The sequence below is a fragment of the Cygnus olor genome, chromosome 13, assembly GCF_009769625.2.
Source record: "Cygnus olor isolate bCygOlo1 chromosome 13, bCygOlo1.pri.v2, whole genome shotgun sequence".
Taxonomy (NCBI): domain Eukaryota; kingdom Metazoa; phylum Chordata; class Aves; order Anseriformes; family Anatidae; genus Cygnus; species Cygnus olor.
Window position 1 is genome coordinate 9,741,938 of NC_049181.1, and position 22,847 is coordinate 9,764,784.

At 48.9% G+C, this 22,847-nt stretch overlaps 1 protein-coding gene and 1 long non-coding RNA gene across 3 annotated transcripts; one reads left to right on the top strand and one right to left on the bottom strand.

The window, feature by feature from the left end:
- Positions 1 to 5,317: 5,317 nt before the first annotated feature.
- LOC121077140 lies at positions 5,318 to 11,805 on the bottom strand. Its single transcript, XR_005823918.1, has 4 exons — positions 11,605 to 11,805; positions 8,095 to 8,167; positions 7,314 to 7,375; positions 5,318 to 7,123 (listed from the first exon to the last, which is right to left on the bottom strand). It is a non-coding gene; the product is annotated as an uncharacterized LOC121077140 (long non-coding RNA).
- Positions 8,937 to 22,794, top strand: GDPD2 (glycerophosphodiester phosphodiesterase domain containing 2). 2 transcript variants are annotated; one of them, XM_040572042.1, is made up of 16 exons: positions 8,937 to 9,039; positions 15,046 to 15,194; positions 16,059 to 16,162; positions 16,235 to 16,328; positions 16,537 to 16,596; positions 16,736 to 16,834; positions 17,173 to 17,266; positions 17,705 to 17,850; positions 18,252 to 18,334; positions 18,603 to 18,753; positions 19,250 to 19,465; positions 20,341 to 20,492; positions 20,785 to 20,932; positions 21,129 to 21,211; positions 21,640 to 21,668; positions 21,951 to 22,794. In XM_040572042.1, exons 2-16 carry the CDS (start codon positions 15,081 to 15,083, stop codon positions 22,001 to 22,003), a joined length of 1,626 nt encoding a protein of 541 aa, XP_040427976.1. In that variant the 5' UTR covers positions 8,937 to 9,039; positions 15,046 to 15,080; the 3' UTR covers positions 22,004 to 22,794. The 2 variants fall into 2 exon arrangements, with proteins under 2 accessions (XP_040427976.1, XP_040427975.1); XM_040572041.1 differs by lacking the exon at positions 8,937 to 9,039 and adding an exon at positions 13,275 to 13,575.
- The last annotated feature ends 53 nt before the right edge of the window (positions 22,795 to 22,847 follow it).

Consider the following 22,847-nt stretch of genomic DNA (forward strand, 5'->3'; position numbering starts at 1 on the left):
CAGGACCTTCTAGATTGCCTGCACGCCTGTTTAACTGCATGTTCCCATGTGCTTCTGAGGTTTATCTTACCTGAAGACTTTATGCATAGGCAATCTCATCACAGGAAAAAGGTAGCTGGCTATCTGCTTTCAGTAAAGACTTTAGACTGAATTGGTGGTAAGGCACCTGACTCAGGAACAGAAAAAAATGCCGAATCTGCTCTCCAACACAGTAGCTCCCTACCACAAAATCTATTCCCAGTTTTGGGGTTCTTCCATTAAAATTATTCACATTTAAGTGTCTTAAGGTGCAGTTATTGCCTTAAATATTTAGGAAAGATGTCAGAGTTAAGTTGACATTGGATTATTTTTTATGTAAAATAATCTGTTCCTCCACAGATTATTGTAACTGAGCTGTGCAAGTAACCTCCTTGGTATATATAATTTTATATGGTTTCATCTTGTTAATTTCCAGGCAAGTGCAATCAAGTGATAACGCAAGCAATAACACATGCTGCTACCTGAAGTACAGAACCTTTGAATAAAAAAAAAAAAAATTGTGTTTCATCATTAAGCATGAGTGTTTTCTCAAAGTCAGATGAATCAATATAATCTGTCTTTTGATGCTGTACTGATGCCTAAGGAATAAGTATCTCATCAGTCTCTTTTAGTTCTTTAATCTCTTTAATTTAAGACCTTGGCAGCTTTCCAAAATGACTTCTACTTCTTTCCAGTTTTGTATGGCTGAAATTTTCTACCCACGCCTGTTTAGAGGGCTTCTATTCAAGGAGCAGACAGGAGTTACAACTTCCTGCAAATGAGGGCTTGAGTTATTAATCTTATTGTTTAATGATGAACTGAAAAATTAAATACCCAAGGACAAAAGTTTTGTCAAGATTTCAAATGTTGGTACCTCCCTTTCTGGCAGTGATAGATTAGCCTGGAATCTATTATTTGTTTATGAATATTTTATTACTGTAAAAGAATACATAATAAGTATTTCTGCTTGTTGTTGACTTTCACTGCAAGAAGTGTCATTTATTTTGCTAGGATCTATGCAAGTTTGTCTTGTGCCATCTGGCAACCTCATTTGCACGTACCACATTGTATACGGAGGCATCACTGAGTATCTGTTTAAGTTTCCTCAACATGGTACTTTATTTTTATTATCAGAAACTGTTCTCTTTCTGATCACCAGCAGTAAATCCACACATTTCCCAGCTAGACATTATTTTGCATTCCATTTAATCTCAGGTGAGTTTCTTCCAATGCGCTCAAGCAGATGGAAATTTAATACATGGCTTTCATTAATTTTAGGGCCTTTGCCTTCAAACACACAATTTTATAGACACAGAGGTGAAAACCAACTGCCTAATGGATTTGAGGTGCCTGGTGCACAAGTGGATCCATATCAAACACTTCAAGAGGTAGCAAGGAAAAATTAATACATTCTCTGCCAACACAGGTTGGCAAAAACATCCCCTTGGCTTGGAACTGCACCAGGAATGGCCTAAGCTCTTTTACAAAAAAGCACCTCTGTTCTCAGTGATCCCATCTGCACTCCTTATAGAATTCCCTTCGATGTCTATAAAATGGGTAGCTGGGCCCTTCTCCAAAGGCAACAGGAAAGGGCAACTCTCTGTTATTTCATTAACACAAGACACGGGTGGAAAATTAACAAAGAGCCAGAACGAACCATCTGGGTTACCAGTCCCCTGCCATTTAGGAAGCTGTTCCAAATGTTCCATCCCTCTGTTACTGAATGCAACTATGCTTTTCCTGAAACAGAAAATCACCTGGTATAGCATTCACAATCAGTCTGTTATGTGCCACCTCTGCTTAAGTTACACTAGATTTAGAGCAAAACCTTATTATAGGAACATCCAAAGTTTTTGCCATTTTCTCTTTTCCTTCCCAGAGACATACAGTCACAAAATGTGACTATAGTCACATATACTCACAGGATCCTTGCTCCTCCTGCATTAAAAATGGATTGTTGATTATAAATGGTTTAATGTCAACAAAAGACTATAATGACCTCAGTTTATTGATTACATGTATTAAGATTACAGCCAATCAGCAATATAAATCAATATTCCCAATCTTTCTTTGGCAGCAGGATTATAATGGATTAAACAAAAGCTCAGCATGTACTTTAAAATACCCCTGATCATCCCCTATTTCTTCACAATATACACGAGTATAGGATTAACTACACAACTCCCATCTGCTTATCTCAAAACACAGGTATAACAACTCTGCTTTGTAGGATATGCCCATTCCTATTAACATCATCCATCTGGAGCTTTTTGTTTCTTAAAGAAATAAAGTGCAACACTATTACCTAAGCCTCACACACAGGGAAAAAAAAATAAATAAAATAAAATAAAATAAAAACACCTTTGTAAGCAAGTTGTTAAAACACTCCACAGAATTAATAGTGATATTAAGTTTAATTAGTTCTGTTATCTAAGTGACCGACAGCCTGGAAGGTTGGTTCCAAATTTAACATAATGCACACAAAGTAGTTAAACATACATTATTACTTAAGTAAATCCCCCTAAATAGCTAAAAAGTTGTGCATTAGCCAACAGCCTTGATCTGAGAAGTTAAAGGATTCCTTTGCAAATACCCCCAAACTTCAAACACAACTTTTTGCTGGATTCAGCAGACTCCTTTATATTTGCAATTTGCTCTTCCATTTCAGAAACATGGAAGGAAGGGACACCGAAAAGCACAATTGGTGGGGGAGGAGTGATTTAAAAAAAGAATACTTTAAGTCCTTTCATTCTCAGAGGTATTCTAGAGTAAGCAAAGAGACCAGCACAGATTTATTCCTTCATGTACTCAAATGTACTCAAGACTGTCCCAGAATATCTTCTCTAAGCATAGACAGAGATACTTGGCTGAGTACAAACAATACGGACAAATTTTCAGCCCTATCAATTTGCCTCATTTGGAATTCTAATTATTTATTTCAAGTTTGGATAAATAAAGTGATCTTACAAAATACATTATGTAAGGCACGTCATAGAGTGTATATTCAGAATAAAGAGCATTGCCTATAATTCACAGTGTCTAAATAACTATGATCTTTAACTCCTTGAGTTAAAGCTTATTGAGTTAAATTGTGCTTAACTACAGCACTATTATAGATAAGGGAATGCTCTACAGCCTGGAGCAAAGACCGAGCATGACCTGTAATCCATGGTCTCAGGAATTAGGAGGGCCGCAGCTAGATTCCATACCTTCACCTCTTAAACAGTGTCTCCCACCTTTAAAGAAGGGCAGAAATAGACTGTTTTATACACTCTCAAATAATAAATTATCAATTAACATAATTTATTAACTACAGTAACTGCTAAATAAAGAAATTTGCATGTACTTGAAATCCTGTATCTGATCTGCTGAGTAGATTCATGTTGTATATTACTTTTATTTCTGGGACATTGGAATGCAAAGTAACTCCACAGCATCCCAGAACCATCGTACTTGTTCTAGCCACATCAAGAACTGCTTTTCCTATGAGATACAGCCATGCATCCTAACTCATGTGCAGCACTAACACTCAGGCTCTGGGATAGTTATTTCAATAGAAGGCTTACCAAATTGCCTCATGACAAAACTAATAGACCGAAGATCTTTTCTCTTGCATATTTACATTTGTAAGAGACTAACCACCACACAAATGTTTTTACAAGAATTTCTGAAAATTTTCAGTCCTTTTTCTTCAATCAACTATCTGAACCATTTGAATTAATCCACAAAACTGCAGCTGACATACAGGTCTTAATTTCATTTTTTTTTTTCTAAAAAATGATTTCATAAGTAAAGGCACAAGATATTTTTTTGATTGCCAGTATTCCAATGTTACCCTTAACACTGATGTTCTAGTTCCACGTTAATCATTTCTTTATCAGTTTTACCAACTTCAGAGAATTTGATCTTCAGATCAGGGGTTAGAACAAAGGAAGAGAAGAATAAATCAAATCAGCATGCAGAACCTGAGTTCTCAAATTGACTACAGCTGCAGCTGAGTTAGTAGGTGACTTCATTGCTCAGCCATGAGACAAAAATTTAACTCTATATTAATTTGGCTGCACTTATCAGTGCCAGATGTGTCTCTACCACCAGATTTGGACTGCTCAGAAGTCTTTAGAACAGGCTAATCTGTTATTGCTACACTGAAAGTCAGTAAATTCTACTAAAGGTAAGGTTAACGTAAAAAACTTGCTGTCTCTGCTTGTCTAAATGGCCACCTCATGTAGTTGTTCTCACAACCTTCACCATCAGGAAAGAGGAGACAAAGAGGGGTCAAACATTTTACTTGTGTAAAAAACATGTTTAGAGTAACAAGCACTGCATTTTATTTAGATTTAAAGCAAAACAATTTATCCCACTGCACACCCATCCATCATTTCTAGCCACAAAGTTTTCACACTATAGTGTCCCCTGAGTACAAGCCAACTGGCAACACTAAAACAAGTGGGATTTCACCTTGTTGATATTAGGTTCTGGGAGAATTTGAATATTGGACTCTTTCCTGCTCTAGATATAGAAACTTCCATACCAAAGTAGTGAGTAAATTGCACTCAAGAGGAAACAATCTAGCATTAAAAAGACTGACATTTTTCTACACAGTTTGGACAAAGTTGGAACTTGCTGCTGTATAAAATTGTTTTTATTATTAGGTCATATGAGAATATTCTTTACTGAGAAGTCCTTCAGGCCCCCATTATGATGTGATCAGGTAAACAATACATTAACAAGACATACAGTATTCATTAACATAGTAGATCAAACTGTTCAGTGAGTTCTGGCTCATTTTTTGCTTCTTTGGCATAAAAGACTACATGAATAAATATTTTAGGCAGCATTATAAACTACTTCATGGGTATAGAAAATCTCAAATACAGTAAGAAAAACACTGAAAGAAGCCTGCTGAGACTCCTCCCCCAATGCAAAGATGCACAGAAGTTTTCAGATGCAGCAAAACACTATCTTAGTATAATATTTTAATGCAAAACATCTTGCAGCTTGGATTTCCAAAGTATAGGGCTCGATGCACACACTGCAAGAAGTTACAGACTATATGCAATGGGACTACTAAAGCTACACGAAAACACCAGTCTTTCTGGAACTCTGCCAAAAAAAAAAAAAAAAAAGCTCAAGTCCACCTACATTCATTTTCAAAATTGTGTCCGCAGAGGACAAACCAGCTTTCCTTGGACCCTTTAGTTCTCAGGCAGATCCTTTTTTTGTTGCTGTTTTGATTAAAAAAAAAAAAAAAAAAAAATCAATCTTGACACAATAAAAAGAAGGATGCATCTGGGACAGTTATTTTGGAGCACTAAATCTTAGTATAGCCTAGTAGTTTTTGGAGGATTTACAATTATTTCTATTAGCAATAGAGCTTGTCTGCTCAAAGACTCTCTTTTGGCAATTTCAGTGACAGCAATGTTAGGGGAGGTGAGTTGCACAAATGGACATGAAACAATTTTGTTTTAATTGGTCTAGAGCATATGAAATGCTTCACTTTGAAACACTACAAACCTGAAAAGATGATTTACATAAAACCTTTATGTAGTTTTCCAAGCATACAGTAGTCTTGCTACACCCCACTGGGAGTCTAAGTGCAACGCTTTCAGCTAGAATGGACACCTATCTTCTATCTGCCAGAGACAAGAACCAAGTAAAATAAGTATGGAATTACAATAACTAAGATCAGTTCCTGAAATCAGCCTATTGACAAGCTGTTGCAGTCACTCAAGAGTGGATTACCCACTGGATTATGAACACCGAGGTTCCCTTCTTACAGCACCTTAGACAAGGCCAGTGCTCCATCTCTGCAAGTATAGCCTTTATTTGTTAACTTGTAAGTAGAAAAGCAGTAACACTGTAAATTGTGTTGCTCTAAGGTTACTTATATCCTCACTGCTTGCAGGGATTATTAGGCAGGCCTCTAGCCACCTTCTGATCTGCTGACCTTGCCTGCTTAATCCGCTGCTGCGTATGGCTAGCCAAAGACCCCCAACGCTCTCCTCCAAGAATCCTGTAGCTCTTATTTCACAGTCATGTACAGCTAATATCTACATCATTTGTCCCTTCTAAACATACTTTTCCCTTCAGACAGCATAGCCATTTACACCACCTAAATCAAGGTTCAGGCTTACATCCTCCATAATGCTACTCGGAGGCTCTGTAATCAGCATAGCTTTCCTCAGCACCAGCCAAGACATGACAGTACTGCTTCCTAAAGGGACAACTCTTGCAGCCTGTGTAATGAGATGCTGATCATTTCCACTAACTCCTCTGACCTTTTAGTTCCAGCAAATTGTTCCAGCACTGTTCCTGTGCCAGGTAGTGCTCTCTTGGAAAGCCTGCTCCATCTCATTCTTTACCATCCCATGCTTTGACTTACATTTTACAGCCAAAAAAATCCTCTCAGATAATGCTGCTGAGTTTCTTTTCAATGCCTATTGAAAGTCGCATGGGTTTGTCTCCCTTTGTCACCTGCTATCATTTCTGAAATGTAGTATTTCTCAATGATTCCAATAAAACTGATATAATAACATGCTTGCAAGTTAGAAAAAAGATTTTAGAAAAAATAATTTAACAGTATTTAGCAGTCTAGCTATTCCTCACCACTTTTGTTTCTCAAACAATCATGTTTTGTTTTCTCCCATGCTAGCCTGCATATGTGGGGACTGTCTGAAATCCATGCAGCACTCACTAGGCTTCAGTATAGTTCTGAAAAATCCAGAAACAAAGCTTGACAGTGAGTAAACTACTAGAGTGCCAAGACAAATGCTCTTCATGCTGAGCTATGCATATTCTCAGGTCCTCATAACCATCTGTCTGTAACCATATCTGACAAGACAAGGAAGCGTGAGTACCTGAGCCACGGATCACTATCCTGTAAGTGCATAGTGTCTAATGCAATGAGGTATGATCTGTGATGATAGCTTCAAGTATAATGGCATCTGTGAAATTAGAAGGTGATATTTTAAATTGCAACATTCATTTCAACCACTGAAGTTCCTCTCAAGACTTGCTTCTATGACCTTTTCCAGGCATGCTCCCCTTCTTCCTGGTGCTGGAGAAAAGGACTATAGGCAACAAATCTTCACACATCAGCATCACCCTGTAGTGACCAGGAAAGCAGAGAACCCGCTTCACGACCTGCTCAAACTCTAAGCCCACTGTGCACTTCTAGTAAGTCATGGACCAGCTCAGTTCTGCCAAACAAGAACAGAATCTCTCCTGAGCGCTCAGGCACCTTCTTAGCATAAAGGTAAGCTCTGTGAATGGATGTTAGATTTCTGTATAAGTACCTTATCTAGTGAGCACTTTGCAGGGATGCTTACAAGTTTTTCGTGAGTACAGTACATATGTGCTGCAACACAGGAGACAGAAGTTACTAGTCTATTTTTATTTCTGTAGTCTTCTATTTTTATTTTCTAATGCAAGTTAGATTCTATGCTTGACACAGATCAGATACTTTGCTTTACAGTAATTATAACTTAATAAAAGTGAGATAAGATTTATGATAGCCTACATTGTAAGGGAAAGCAATCGGTATGTCTTATCTGCACAAGCTAGTTAACTTGCATAAGCTTTGCATTTGACCACAATAAGGAAGCCAGCAAAAGAGGACTAAAGTGACAGCCATCATTACTGAAACAAGAGCAGAATGATGACTCTAGATGCTTGGAAATTACAGAAGAGTTCTGCAGACACACACCTGGATACAAGCTGATCCATGGTAAGCCATTAATTAATACTAACAAAAGAAAGTAAAGCTAGTTAGACAGATGACCACCTAATATACAGCTAGCCAATGCACATCTAAAAGCTTGTGATACTTCAGAAAGCTGAAGGAACACCTTGGAGGGATACATGGATAGTAAGTTAATTGCTTATAATCTTCAAGTATTTTGGAGCAGTTAAACAGAAGTAAAATCCACAGATAATGAAGTTCATTACAGGTAGGCATTTAAGTCATATGTCTGCCTATGCAGCAATGGTTAGAAGGTAAAATGTTAACTTTCATTATCTGAAAATAAACAACACCAAAAAAAAAAAAGTATTTTTCTGCTGTAGTTTCTTCCACACTTTCCAGCAGCAATTCTTCACCAGAACTGTTCAGCCATGATGTCAGGCCTCTCCATGTTGTCAGTCACTCCATCTGAAAAATCAGTCTCTTGCTGAGAAGTTATTTACATTTTCCTGCTTTCAATGGGAAAAAAAAACACACCTTTCCCCCCCAACATGTAAATTTAAGAAAGTTTTCCTTACCACTGCATAGATGCTTTCTACAGTCTAAAGTAGATGCTTTTTCCCATAAAACATAAGCACTTTGGCCATAAACACAAAACACAAGAATCCACATATACTAACCCCCAGAGATATTGATTGCACAGCAGCTTTAAGAAAACAGAAGAAAAAAACATTAAGTACAGGCTACTAGCTAGAAGTCCCCCACAACCTTTTACGCTAGTTAAAGGCTCAGAGGAAAATTCACATAGAAGTTACTGAAATAGAGCAATTATGGATATTTAAAGTACGCATCTTTAACAGCCAAGTAAGAAAACAGAAGGCAGACAGGATTAGTTTTTTTTCAGTTCTAGCATTTTAGATACATTAAGTAATTCAGAAGAATCTTTATTTAAACAAAGTTATTTATTACTGAATAAAGGCCTTAAATATGCATAATAAAACAGATCATAAATGAATAAAATCATGAAATTATACTTAAAGTGAACTAAGAAAGTTAAGGCAACCATTCTAGACCCCACTTTAAAATAATTAAAAAAGAAAAAAAAAACTTAAACCTACATATCAGTTTTTCCATAATACAACAACATCCCATCCCTACTACCCAAGCAAACACAAACACCACCTCCCTACCAGATTACTCACCACTCCCTAACAAGGGCCTTTTATATAAACCTACCCTTAGCACAGTGCTCTGGAGGCTGGTCCTATAAATTTGGCAATGGCAAACGGCTGCTGCTTATATACACCAGAGAGTTTGAGACAAGAAGCTGCTTCTGTCTGGTAAGTATGCCAGTTTTAGGGTTCTTCTTTCTTTTTAATAATTAAGCTGATAGCTTGTGCTACTTACAAAGTATAGGATACAGCTACACTCTATATGTGGTGAAAGCTGCTTTTAAAGAAGTATTTGTTATAAGTGAGTTATCTCTCCTAAGATAACAGGAAATGTCCTAATTGCTCTGTGAAGCACTTTCTCTCTAATAATGAAAACTTGTAGGTACTGTAAGGAAAAATGCTGTAGCCTTGCAAGTATGATGGGACTATTACTGGCTGTAGCACATCATGACTCTCAAAAGTATCATCTGTCCTTAAATAACCTATCTGAGAATAAGGAAGTAACAGTCAATTAGGCAACTTTGCTCCCTTTGTCTGGATTTACAGCAAGAGGATAGTATCCCACAAGTGATGAGGCTAACAGGGTATTGGAAGCATTATTCTTAGAATAACGACTGATTTCAGCTGTTATCTGTGTTGATGCTTAAATACAAAGTAAGGACTTAAGTGCTTGGGAGCTGGACCTATAACCTATTAGGTATTTGTTATAGTTTAAAAAATGAGTTTTTCTTTGTGAACTGCTTCTTAAATTAGCTTTTGACACAAAAACTGATTTAGAGTCTTATCCTATATAGACTACTGTTATATCCTCAGTGATGCTATAAGAAAGTATGTGGCTTAACTGTAAAATTAGCCAGCTGTAATGTCTTTATTAAAAGCTCCTGAAACAATGGGGAAATAAGCTTAGTTTAAGTAACAAATAGATTGTGGTCTATAGCATGCCTTACTATTATGATCTTGCATTGAATTTTATATCCTGAAAGAGAAAAAACGTAGTTCTACAGTAATCATAATTCTGAATAGAAGTTAGAGATGTGTCAGGAGCAAACGCTCTATTTTAAAGACTTACCTCCAATGCAATAATAATGGTATGTTTTAAGTTAGTAAATAATGTAGGGGGTGGAGGGGAGAAGAGAGAGGAAGAAGCTAAATACGCATGATAATGTACTAGAGCAATTGAAGTAAGCAGTAGACGCAAGGTGTTTGTTTATTGGCAAGGGAAATACAATATATTTCTGGAAAAACATAAGTACTGGCCATGGAACAGCACGACCCACTGACTCTGCTCTAGAGTCATCATATATTTCAATGCAGGGCAAGTGGGGCTGGATCCGTGGGGTATGTGTCTGTATTGCTTCATTCAGTAAGTTGTGTCTACAGTGTAATTTCCAGTAAAGCTCTCTATCTATACAAAGGCAAGTGACTAACTAGAAACACAATTGTGTTATAATTAAATCAATCAGTTCCTTTGTAGACAATACAAAAAACTAAGAATAGTTTCAAATTATGTGCAAGTATACCCTGGGACTACCTCCTATCATGTCTTAAATGTAATACTTAAGATTTGCTTTGTTTGTTATTGTGTGGCTTCAGTTAAATATGCAATGATAAGGCAATTAGGAAATGACAAATGATAAACATCTTCAAAGTCTAAACTAGTTTACGTTCCAAAAAGAGAATTCTACATCTAAACAAAACCAATTATTTCAGTCTTAGAAACCATCAACAAAGTATAACATGTAAATCTTACAGGGCAGATCTCTAATAGAGATAACAGAATCTGGTAACTAAACTTTTTTAATGAAAGCAAAACTTCCTTGTTGAACTCTTTTCCTTCTTTCCCCTCCTCCAGGGACTCCAAGAAAAACCTCGTTTGCATTGCTATAGCTTTAGATATGCCATGTTACTCTTCCCTAAAGTTAATTTCCTGTTTATCAGCGCCCAATCTGAGATCTGCTGTGGTGTGCATCATGAACTCTTAACGCTCTCTAGCATTTGATCCTCAGAGCTCCTGCCATTAATCTCAATTACAACAACGAATGATTAGCACTTACAAAAATCAGTCCATGCTGTTTTCATGTACTTTGAAAACGAAAACTGTAAGGACCACCCATGAAAAGTTTCAGTCAAGTGATTTGCCTCGTATCATACAAACTCAGTGATGGGAGATGAAATAAAATCAATTCTCCAGAGAGGATTTTCCCTATCCTTAACAATACTCACAATCTATACTCTAGATCTGCTTAACTACCAGACTCCTGGCGTGGAGGGAAAGCTATCTGATAAGCTTGTTCACCACAGACTTTAATTCCTTGAAGGGTTCTGGCCTTCACGAAAAAGCAATCCCAACCATTGAACTTAGGGCTGTGATCCACACCCCCTTAGGTTGGCAGTTTACTTCTGGGTAATTATTTCTGGCAACTCAATGTCTCAATGTGCCTATGCAAGGTAGTTTCTAATGTAACCACGTCTATGTTACTGCTGTTTATCAACAAGTAGGGATCTGTAGATTCATAATGGAGATATCTTTGCCTTCTCCTATTAGCTTATGTGGGTCAGTTGCCAGCTGGGGTGGAAGTCTGTGCCGCTGGCTCTGGTGGTGCACTTTTTCATTGTTTGTTACATGCTGAGCGAGTATGGAATAATGATTATAGAAACGTGTTTTCTTCACGGGTCTTGACTCCTTTAGGAGATTAAATAAAAGCACAGAATTCCCTAAAACGGTCAAATTACCTGTTTCTTGTAGGATAGAAGCGGTACAGTGAAAGACGCATCCCAAGGGTGACTTGCAGCAGCGCTCGGCTCAGCACGCTGCTGGTCGCCATTGCCCGCGCGAGGGCCCGAAATGTGCATAAGAGCAAACTAGGTGTAACCGCACGTCGCTTCCAGGGGCCTTTGGCAGCACCGAAGCGCCCCGAGCCCGGTCTCCCCGCGTCAGGGACACAGTTTGGGAGCCCCCGGGCGAGGCGGCGGCAGCGCGGGCCGAGGCCGCCCCCTGGCGGCGCTGAGCGGCGTGCCGCCTGCCCGCACCCAACATGGCGCCCGCCCCGTACGGTCCCTTAAGCGACGCCACTGCCCGCACTCAACATGGCCGCATCCTGCCGCCCAGCGGCGGGGGAAAAATGGCCGCTGGTTGACAGGGAGCTGAAAGGCCTCGCAGCAGAGGGCCTGCCGCCGCTCCCGTCCGAGGTCGGGGCAGCCCGGGGCCGGGCGGTGGCTGCAGGACCACAGTGCGGGGCGGCCGAGCCGCGGACCGGCGGTGGCGGCTGTGCGGCAGTGCCCTCTGCGGGGCGGAGACGGCCCCTGCACGCCTGGTCTAGCCCTGGGTGTCCCGCGGGGTCTGCCCCGGGCTCCCCCTCTTCCCGTGTAACCTCAGCCTCTCTGCTCGTGCTCGGGTTTTCCCGCTGCCTAAGCTGTTTCTTGGCTGAAGTGGTCCTTCATCCTTCCCTGGTGCACGTCTTCACCGATTTATAACCTGCAGTCCAACATAAAATATCTTTACTGGTGACACAGGCTCTTTCTCCATTCCTTTGCACACCGGGGGCTCTGGCCCAGCCAGCAGAGCTGTGTAACAGCACCTGGCAAGCTTTGCTTCCTGCTCCGTGGCACCAGTGTTGGTCTGTGCCATGGACAAATCTTGCTGACAGCTGCTCACAGCTGACTGTTTCGGTGGCCTCTGCTCCCTGCCAGCTGGGTTCAGTGACATTCTTGGTCATCGCAGTGGCATTCTTCCTTTCTGCTTACTCCTTTGGGAGTGGGGCAATTAAGGTTATTACGCCACTATCCCTGCAGTGCTCCAATCCATATGCTGATAAGGCCTTGCAGATGTACTTAATCAGCACATTCTGCAGAGCTATTTGCTGGTTTGTGCCAAAGACGTAAACAGTGGCATAGAATAAGAACAGCTGTAAGGGTGAGTAGTGAAACATCTGTCCAGCCTGGCAGTTGCCGTGTCCCTGCAAGAAGCTGTCATTTCCCTGTCAATCGATGCTCTCAGCTCCATTGCAGGTTGTGGAAGATCATGGGGAAGGGTCCGACTCTCTGTTGGCACCATGGACTACAGCTGTGCTGACACCTGGAGCAGAGGACACAGCTGTGCCAGGGGGATGGAGGGAATTGCCCTGTCCATCTGTTGTCTTGGAGCCTCCTTTATCTGTTGCTTTGGCAAAGTTTGGGTGCATTACCTCTGAAGCATTTCCCATGGTTAAAGACAAGAAACTGCTTCTACCTCTGCCTCAGGACGCTTCTGTCCTGGGCTTCCTCTGCAAGGAAGGGAAAAGCCTCCCTCGCATGAGGGGCTCTGAGCAGCTTCTCGCTGAAAGGCCCAGCAGTGCCAGCAGCTGCCTCCATCCTCCCTCCCTGCTCCCACAGCCTTAATCCTCCCTGTGCGTGGGCTGCCTGCAAACTCCCCTGCGCCGAGCCGTGCCGCCCCGCGGGGCCCCTTCCCCGCTTCCTGAGCGGCCACAAAGACCCAGGCACAAAAGGCTCTCCCGGCACCCTCCCTGACCCCCCGGCAGCAGTCCGCCCTCGTCGGCCTGTGCAGGCCTGCAGGCGGCACCGGCAGCCCCGCCAGGCCACGAACACACCCAGCAGGGTGTGAGCGGGCGGCACGGAGCCGAGTTGCGCACCAGCACCCGCCTGGGAGCTCAGCCCCGCGCTCACCTGGCCACCCAGTGCCCGCTGTGGGAGCCCGACAGGGAGCAGGTATTTCCCTGGGGGAAGCACCGAGGGGGTGGCAGTGACGCTGGTGGGGCAGCAAAAGGGGAAGGGTTGTGTGGGGGTATTGCCCTGCTGGGGGGTTGGGGGGAAAGGAGCTGTCTGTGCTGCTCCCACAGGCTCTGGAGAGTGGGGATGGTGAGCACAGGGGGATGTGGGGTGGGAGGCTGGGAGTGGGGTCTTGTGCTGCTTTTGCTGCTTTGGGATCCCCCCCCCCCCACTGGGCTCTGCTTGCCCTCTGATGGGGACAGCAGGGCTGGGGACACTGGCCAGGTTCTGCGTGACGTGTGGCACAGTGGGTGAGCAGGTGGCACCCAGCCCTGCTTCTGGCCACCTGATTGTCCTGCGCCAGCACCCGGGTGGTGTGGGGGCTCCCCACGGGGCTGTGAGCATGTACGCTGCTGTGTCAGCGGCTTTAGCAACGTTATCTCATCCCAGCAAGCCCTCTGTGCTCGGGCTGGCTGCGTGCCTTGAAGCTGTCTGCTGGGAGCTGAAGGAGGGCTGCTTACACCCCCAATGGTCCCCAGCTCCCCCCATGGAGCTGTAGTTGAAGCTGTGCAGCATCTGCTGCCTGTCCAGCCCACCTGTTTGGGACCTGTGCCCTGTGCAATGGTGATGCTTGGTGACGTTTGGCACTGCCGCTGCAGTCCAGCCCTGGGATAGGGGAACGGGAGGGGCAGTTTCCCTCCGATCCCCCTGCAGTACTTTCAGTACCCTCCCGATCGCTCTGGTGGGGTAAGATGTGTGGCCAGTCCCGCGCTGCTGCTGCCAGGCTCCGGTCCTTGGTCCCCTGCCAGGCTCAGCTGTGAGGTAGACAGCACAGGGCTGAAGTTCAGCTGGTGACCACAACCACTCCCGCTGTACTTTGTACCCTGTGTGAGAGCCAGCTGGTGTCATGACTGCGTTCCTCTGGTGCCAGCAGCTGCCTAGTGCCCAGCTGGTTTGAGCAGTGAGAAGGGGTCAGGATCAAGTGCCAGGGGATGCTGGCTGAGCCCACTGCTCCCTGGTGAAGTGGTACAGCAGGACAAGCAGTAACGGAGATGGGGTTTTCGGGCATGAATAAAGGCAAGCCCCTTATTTTTTTGCCTGCTTCCTGCAGCTGAGCACTAGGAGTGCGGGGATCACGGCAAAGCTTCCCAGCCCTCCTCCCCTTGCCGGTGTGTGAGGAGCCTTGCACGCAGCCTGGGCTCTTGCAGTGCCTGCGGTCCTTGCAGCTGGGGGTGCTGAGGCCGCCGGAGCCTGGAGCCTGCTGAACTGGTTGTGCTGCATTGCCCTCCCTGGGCACCGCCGCTTGTCCTGGCACCGCACCTCGCCTGGGGCCATGGCCAGCAGCTCCGCTAAGTCCCGGGGCTCTGGGGCAGCTGCCGTTAGCTGGAGCCGGGCTGTTGTAGTGCCCCATCCCCATGGGGGCCGGGTGGCAGGAGGTGTGTGCCGACACGCTGTGTGCATCCCTTGCAGGATTGTGACCCATTGGCCTGCGACTGCCCTGCGCTATGGCTGATCCCCCCGGCTGCTGCCGCCCCTGTGCCACCTGCCTGCTCTGCCTCTACAGCTGCCAGTGGATCACTGCCAAGAAGGAGAAGAGGAGGGGCCTGAGAACCACCAAGGTGATGCCATGGGAGATGCTGAGCTGGGGCTGGCCAACCTCTGTGTGGGGAGCTTCAGAGTGGTGGGGAAGGGCTGAGCCCCCCAGCCCAGATGTTGGGCTGCCGGCCCCATACCACTGGTCCTGAGCCCCAGGAGAGCCTGGGGTGCTCTGGGACCCTCTCTGCCCAGGGGCTAACAGTGGGAGAGAGATGCGAGGGTGTCAGGGAGAGCATGAGCTGTTTTCCTACTAGGTGACGAGAAAGGCAGCGCAGCAGTGTGAGTCTGAGCCCCAGCCATCCCCTGCCCAGCTGGGCGCACGTCTGCGGCGAAGCTCGCACGTGCCTGGGCGGGCAGGTCCTTGGGCACAGGGTGCCTCTCGAGGCACGTGGAAGGCACGGTTCCCGGGCAGGGTGCATCCCCATGGGGGTGCTGGCAGGGGGTGTCCCCAGTGATTTATAACCCGGGAGGGGTGAGGCCCTGGGATTTTCTGAGGTCTCCAACTCCCATGGGAGCGGCTGCGCTGCTGCTTGCCCCGTCTTGTCTGGAATGCGAGAGCTGGTCCAGGCTGCCAGGTGTCCCGCTCAGCACCTGGCACCTCTGTGCACATGCAGGGCTAGGGGTGGAGACCTTGAAGCTGGACCTGCCTTTAGCTGGGTGGGCAGGAGCTGTCTGGGAGCTCAGAGCTGCCACTGCAGTTCTGGGCCACAGCACCCTTCTCTGCCCAGCCCTTCCAGTTAGACCAGCCCATGCTCAGCCCAGCTAACAGGACAGCACCTGGTCCCTGCCCCTGCTGCAGGCTGGATGCTCCCTGGGGTCTCAGCACTAGCCGTGCGCTGGGTGCCCTGCAGATGAGTGCATGGTTGTCCTCTCTCTCTGGCTTTCAGTGTGACTGCAGCTGGTTCCTCTTCCTCTTCTGCGTCTTTCTCTTCACACTGGTGTGGCTCTACTTTGCCATCATCATCCTCAATGATTTCCACAACTTCAACGAGTGAGTAGGATCCCCCATCCAGCCTTGCTCCCCACACGCTCCCGTCCCTCTGACCATCCCCTTTGCTTTCAGGTTCATCTTCAAGCAGCAGAAGCTGTGGCTGGACTGGTCCCTGGTCCTGCTGATAGCAACGGCAGTGCTCATCACCTACTCAACTGTGCTGTTGGTGAGCCTCGCCGATCCCCCCTGGGCTGCCAGGGGATGGATCCGTGCTGGGCACGGGCCAAGTGGAGCCTGCAGCATCCAAGCCTGTGTGGCTGGAGACCCTGCATGTGTTCAAGGGCCTGGGTTCCTGTGGGAAGGCTGGGTCTTGTGCCCTTTTAGGGCTGAGGTATGGGATACAGCCCAGCTCTGATGTCTCCTTTTTCTTGCAGGTCCTTGCTTTGTGCTTGCAGCTCTGCGGCCAGCCCTTGAAGCTGCACTGGCTGCACAAGGTGAGAGGCTGGTGCAGAGAGATGCTGCCAGCCCCATGCCACGTGTGTTCTCTGCCCAGACCCTCTCCTGCAGCTTTCTGCTCCTGGGCAGCAGGATGTTATATGTGCACCCCTAACTGCCCTGTGCCCTGCCCCACAGACCCTGCTGATCATAACTGCCCTCGTGGTGGCCGCGGCCTTCACAGGGCTGGGAATAAAGTGGGCGGAGGAGTGGAAAAGCGCACGCATCTCCCTGCAGGTGAGTCAACTCGACGTCAGGGACACCCCCACTGTCCCATTATCTGACTCGAGGGGATGAGATGCAGGGTGGTGCCTGGACCCCTCAGCATGGTTGTGTGCTGTGGGGGCTAACCCCTGCTTCAGTCTGGACTGTGCAGCCCTGCCTGGAGCAGTTGCAGTCAGGTCATGGATGGTGGTGGGACTGGAGGGGCACCCTGTCCTTCCCTCTCTGGCACTCTGCCTCTTCCAGTGGCACTAGCTGCACAAGCAGCTAGTGATCCCTGCCATTGGACCATGTAGATTTTGGGGGCAAGGGCTGGGCTGGTGCTGGCTGACACCCTGCCTTTGCCTCCCCAGGAGACAGGTCCCTTCCTGCATATTGGAATCGTGGGGGGAATGACGCTCCTTGCCTGGCCACTGGCCAGCGTCATCTACCGCACCCGCAACACAGGTAACCCCCCCGAGCTCCCCACCTCTCCCTGTGGCTGGGTGCCCAGCCTCCTGCACCCCACTGAGCAGCACTGGCAGCAGAGCAGTGTACAGGGTGCAGTAGGAACAGGTCCTCAGGACTTAGTCTGGTAGTGATGCATCACCCCTGCTCATATTTGTTACTCATCATACCTGGCCCTTGGTGGAGCTTCAGCCCTGACTGCTTTGAAGCTGGAGGAGAGGTACAGATGGCACACTGGGTCCGGCAGAAGTCCTGGGTTAGGACGCAAGGGCATGTGGGGGGCTGAGAAAAAACCTGCAGTGTTCTTGAGGCTGGGGATGCAATATTTGACCTAGGGTAGCCATAAGTGAAAGCTAAGTGAGACAGCCTTGGCTTGTTCCTAGCAGCTCCCAGAATGCTTCCTGTGTACCTCACTCCACCTTCTGTCTGTGCCTGCAGGTCTCAAGGTGTTTCTGCTGCTTGCGTACTGTGCAGTGATGATCGCGCTGTACCTGGCTCCCCTGGGAATAACCTCCCCTTGCATCATGGAGGAGAACCAGCTGCCCCCCAAGCCAGCCCTGGTTGGCCACCGAGGAGCCCCCATGGTAAGCGACAGCGCCTGCAGCGTGCTGCCACGGGGCTCAGGGTGATGGGCAGGCTGTCCCTGGCTCTGAGGCACTGGCACTGGACCCTTGCTGCTGCACCCTGGCTGAAAGGGGTGCCTGGGCCAGCACAGGGCTGGAGGAGGTGGGTGAGGAGCGTGGGCGCTGCTTGCTGAGCTCTGCTGGACCAGGAGCAGGTAACTGCAGACAGCTGGACTGTGTAGCACGCTGGGAAATGGAGACCAGACATGCTTTGCACCCATCCCTCTTCAATTCCCCACCACACCAGGGTTACATAAGTCCTCTTGTGGGTGCCCTAATGCTCAGCTGAGCTGCTGTGTGCTGTCTGCAGCCAAGTGGGTGAGTGCCTGCCCCTTCCTGTGCTGACACCACTTCCTTGACAGCTGGCCCCCGAAAACACCCTCATGTCGCTGCAGAAGGCGGTGGACTGCAATGTGCAAGTCTTTGAGACGGACGTCATGGTGAGGTAAAGGGGCAGCAGGGGCTTGGAGGGTGGAAGGGGCCTGTGATCCCAGGACACTGCCTGCCATGTGGGTGCATTGGGAGCAAACCTGCAGGACTGATACAGCTTGCATTTAGCGTTAGACCTGTTAAAGGGCTCTGCCATTCCCACCTCCCCAGCATGGGGCTGGGTTGGGGGCTATGCTTAGAGTGGCTAGGAGGGGGTAGAAATGCTGAGGCAGGGTTAGGAGGCAAACAGCATGTGACAGCCTCCCTCTCTGCTCCTTTGACAGTGCTGATGGGGTCCCATTCCTCATGCACGATGAGAAGCTCACCAGGACCACTGATGTGCAGAAAGTGTTCCCTGAGAGAGCTGACGTGAACAGCACTGCCTTCAACTGGACAGACCTGCAGCAGCTCAACGCTGGCAGATGGTTCCTGGAGGTCAGGATGGGCGCACTGGGGGGCAAGCGAGAGCCCTGTCCTGGGGAGCACTCCCTTTGCAGATACCTGAGCAAGGTGCAGGAGCACTTCCATGCCTGCACAAATCCCTGGGGTGCAGTTACACCCTGTGCTGGCTGCTGCAGCTGGGGTTTGCTCTGACTCCGCAGCTGAGTCACGGGGAGGCTGGTTTGAGGGCAGATGTCTGATGTGCCCTGACAGTGCTTGTGCTGAGCTGTGCAGCCTGCCTGGGCTTGGAGGCAGCTGTGGCAATGCTCTCCAGGTGACTAACAACCTGCTGAATGCCCACAGGTGCTGGGGCTGCTGGAACAGGGCTGTTAGCAGGGAGAAGGGGAGAAATGCCCTGTGGATGTGCAGGCAAATGAGCCCTGTGCCCCTCCACAGAGAGGCCAGGATGGGAGGCTAGAGCCATTACAGGCATGAGTCTGGGAGATGGAGGCTTGCAGGCTCTGCATGGCTGACTCTCTCTCTGTTGCAGCGGAAACCATTTCCCACTGTGCAAAGCCTTTCGGGTGGCGATCGTGCCTTGGTGGATGAGCAGAGGATCCCGTCCCTGGAACAGGCACTAGAGGCAGCTAAGGAGAGCAATATCTCTATCATGTTTGACCTTCGGCCAGAGAACCACAGCGATTACTGGAGCTTTGTCAATGCCACCCTGGATGTCATCTTAAAGTCAGGCATCCCGCTGCAGCAGGTGAGCTGGCCTCCACCCCGCTGCTGCTGGGCCCTGCTGTCACCCTGCTGCTCTGCCACCCAAAGCACCCCCCACTGCCCCGCACACCCCATCGCCACATGTGCTTCTTGCTGGGCATCCTGTTGCACAACGGACCCTGGAGCAGCTGTTGGCTAGGTCCAGGCATAGCCCTGATAGAGATCCTGGGGATTTCCAGCTGTGAGATGTTGCCAATAATTAATAGAGGTTAATGCCCTAAGCTTCAGACCCCTGCAAATACTCTGATTCCCCACTACTGGCCACCCCGGTGTGTAAACAGTGACTCAGTCAAGGGAGGGGAGCACAAGAGCATGAAACAGGTGCTCGTATTTCCACCTCCCTACACTGCACCGCACCTCTCCCTGCAGCTCCTTGACTTGCTGCAATCTCCTCACTTTCCTTTGCACTTCACCCAGCCTCCGCAGCGCAAGACACATTCTGCCCTGCAGGGATGAATTAGCACCCAATTCGCTTTCACTCTTGGCTCTTTGGGAATTCAGGGCATAGCAAAAGCTTCCACTATAATGTTGGTCCAGGGTATATTCTTGCTGCAGAACTGGGGCCAAAAGGATGCCCTGCTTGATCTATTCAAGCACCCAGAATGACATAAATGTCTTGCTGCAGCTTTCTTAGGCTGGAGTTGCTTTCCCCTTGCAGTGGGGTTTGTTGTGCTTGCTTTTTGGCTGGGACAAACTCCTAGGAGTCTGCCCTGGCTGAGATCCTCCTGGGAGACCTGAGCATGGAGTTGGGCAGGAAGCAGCTGTCAGAGCAGGCAGCGTGTGCCTGGGTCTGCAGGGAGGTCTCTGGAGCGCTCAGGGGTGTCTCTTCCCTGAATGTGCTCCCTGGCTCTTGCCTAGGTCCTGTGGCTGCCGGATGGGTTCAGGGAGCAGGTCAAAGAGAGAGCTCCAGGCATCCAGCAAATTTATGGCCGGAAGAGGCTCCAGGATGAGAAGGAGCCACTGTGGCGTGTCAACCTGCCCTACCAAGACATGAGCTTTGAGGAAATCAGGTGAGAGCAGCAGGCTGCGATGCAAGGTCAGGGCACGGTCCCAGCTCTGTCCCAGGGTCTGGCAGAGGTGAGGTCCCACCAAGACCACGCGTGCCCCACCAGGCAGGGCTGGGGATGGAGCTGGCTGCCATCCTCTGCCTGGCCAGCAAATCTGCCCTGGGTCTGGCTCTCCAGGCAGTTCTCCCACGTGGCTGTAAGTGCTGGATAGCATCCCAGACATCCCTCTCCGGCTGTGAGCCCGGTGTGCTGGCACCCCGCTGTCTGCCGTGCTGACCTGGCTCTCCCTGTGCAGGCAGTACCGCCGGGACAATATCTCGGTCAACGTGTATGTGGTGAACCAGCCCTGGCTCTTCTCCGTGCTGTGGTGCTCAGGGGTGAGCTCTGTCACTACCAATGCCTGCCAGGTGCTGAAGGAGATGGAACGCCCCATCTGGCTGCTGGTAAGTGAAACCTCTGTTTTCAACAAGCCTTGTACAGCACAAAGATGTGGGTCCCATCCTGCAGCTGCCAGCAGGGTGGGCTTTGTCCCATGCTTTGCTGCTGTGGCAGCGTGACCCTGCAGAGGACTGCTGGCATGGTGGGCTGCGTGGTGCCACCAGCACGGTGCTTACGGCTTGGCTCATTGCCTCCTTGCAGCCCAGCAGCACATACCTCATGATTTGGATTGTCGTGGACTGTGTTTCCTTCCTGATGATTCTCTGGGCCTTCCTCTTGCTGAAGTAAGTTTGACCCCTGGGGCAGCCTCAGGGGAGGTTGGGGTGGGCCCTGGGTGGCTGGTGAGTCCCTAAATCTGTAGTATCTGCTGCCACCCACCCTGCACTCAGATCCTGAGGTCCTCTTCCATCTGGTTGGGTGAGACAAAAGTGCATGGAGGCAGCTTTTTTTTGTGCAGCCTGCTGCTAAAAATCTGACCTGACCCTCCCCTAAGCTGCTGGATGCCTTTGGCCTGCACTCACTACCTTGCTGTGCTCACAGGCCAGGGGCTGAGGGACCTTGGGCTTCCTCTTGTACCAGTGCCACATCTGCCAAGAGCAGATTCCTGTGGACTGGGTCCTGTGGGGCCCTAGAGTCTGCGGCTGGGAGCTTGGGGGAGGGATGGGAGGGGCACGGACTGAAGCACTAACATCGATCCCACTCCATCTCCTAGGAAATGCTCCCAGAGAAGGCAGCCAGTGGGTAAGTGCATGGATACCAGCTCCCCTCTTCCTGGGGGCTCCCCCCTGCCGGCTGGCAGCCCGCTCCAGCGGGGTGGGATGGAGCTGAACGGGTTGGTGGAGGGCAGGGAATCCCAGCACAGGGAGCTCTGGTCCTGCCCTTAGCAAACAGTCCTGTGGGGTGGTGCTGGGGAGTCCCACGCTCCCCAAGTCCCTTCAAACCGGCTTTTCAGGCAGCTCTGCCTGTCGCTGCGGGATGGTGGCTGCCCGCACTGACTGTGTTCTTTCTCTCTGGTCCCCGCAGAGTCTGAGACGGACGTGCTGCTCACGAAGATCAACAGCCTGATGCAAGATTGACCCCTCCAGCCTGCATCAGCCGTGGGGAGGGGCAGACAGACGTGCGCAGCTCAAGCAGGGAGTGTTCCTCTGGCCAGCTTCGAGGCTGCTTTTCTTTGTAGACTCCTTCCTGAGCTTGCAGTTCCTGGCTCCTCGCGTGGTGCAGAACTGCCCTCATCTGAAAAGACCTGGCACTGTGTCCCCTGCTCCTGCTGGCAGTGAGGGGACAGAGCCCGGGCGGGGGGGTTGCTGGTGCTGGCCTGTGCCCTAGGGGCTGAGCTTTCTTCCAGCCATGCTGGGGTCAAGACCTCAGCTTTGGGATGCCGGTTCAAAGGCTGGTGGGATTTCGAGGCACTGTTTGGTGCAGGTGTATGGCAGTCTCAGCCTGTCACCACTACCTCCGGTGACAGGGCCACCTTGTTTAAAGTGCTGCTGCCCACGGGGCATGAGGAATTAGGACTGGATGCAGTAGGGGAGTGGGATGCAGGAGCCCCGCTGCTGCTGCCTTCGTGCCTGGGGGCCAGGGTACCAGCTGCCCACACAGCCCCTGCCTGTGCTGCTGGTGCTGGGGTGGGGGGGAAAGGGGCTGGGGGTGGAGGGGGCTGGCTGGGCCACGGCCCCCCGGGGCCGGGAGCACTGTTACTCAGCATCGGGCACTTTGCGGCGGGGCCTCGACCTCCCTCGCTCCTCCTTATTTATGTCAATAAACGTGCTGAGAGGTAGCCGGGCCCGGCGGCGGCGAGGACCGCTTCCTCCTCCCCGTGCCTGCGGCGGCGCCAGCCGGGGCTGGGCTGCGCCGTGCCCGGCTCGGGGCAGGCGGCGATGCGCGGTGCGGCCGTGCCACCTAGTGCCGGCACCGGGGAGC

What these genes read in the sequence shown, in the direction of transcription:
- GDPD2 (XM_040572042.1), top strand. Translation starts at nt 15,081, where the DNA reads ATGGCTGATCCCCCCGGCTGCTGCCGCCCCTGTGCCACCTGCCTGCTC. An exon ending in GATTTCCACAACTTCAACGA is followed by an intron (nt 16,163 to 16,234) that starts GTGAGTAGGATC and finishes CTTTGCTTTCAG; the next exon opens with GTTCATCTTCAAGCAGCAGA. An exon ending in AACGCCCCATCTGGCTGCTG is followed by an intron (nt 20,933 to 21,128) that starts GTAAGTGAAACC and finishes GCCTCCTTGCAG; the next exon opens with CCCAGCAGCACATACCTCAT.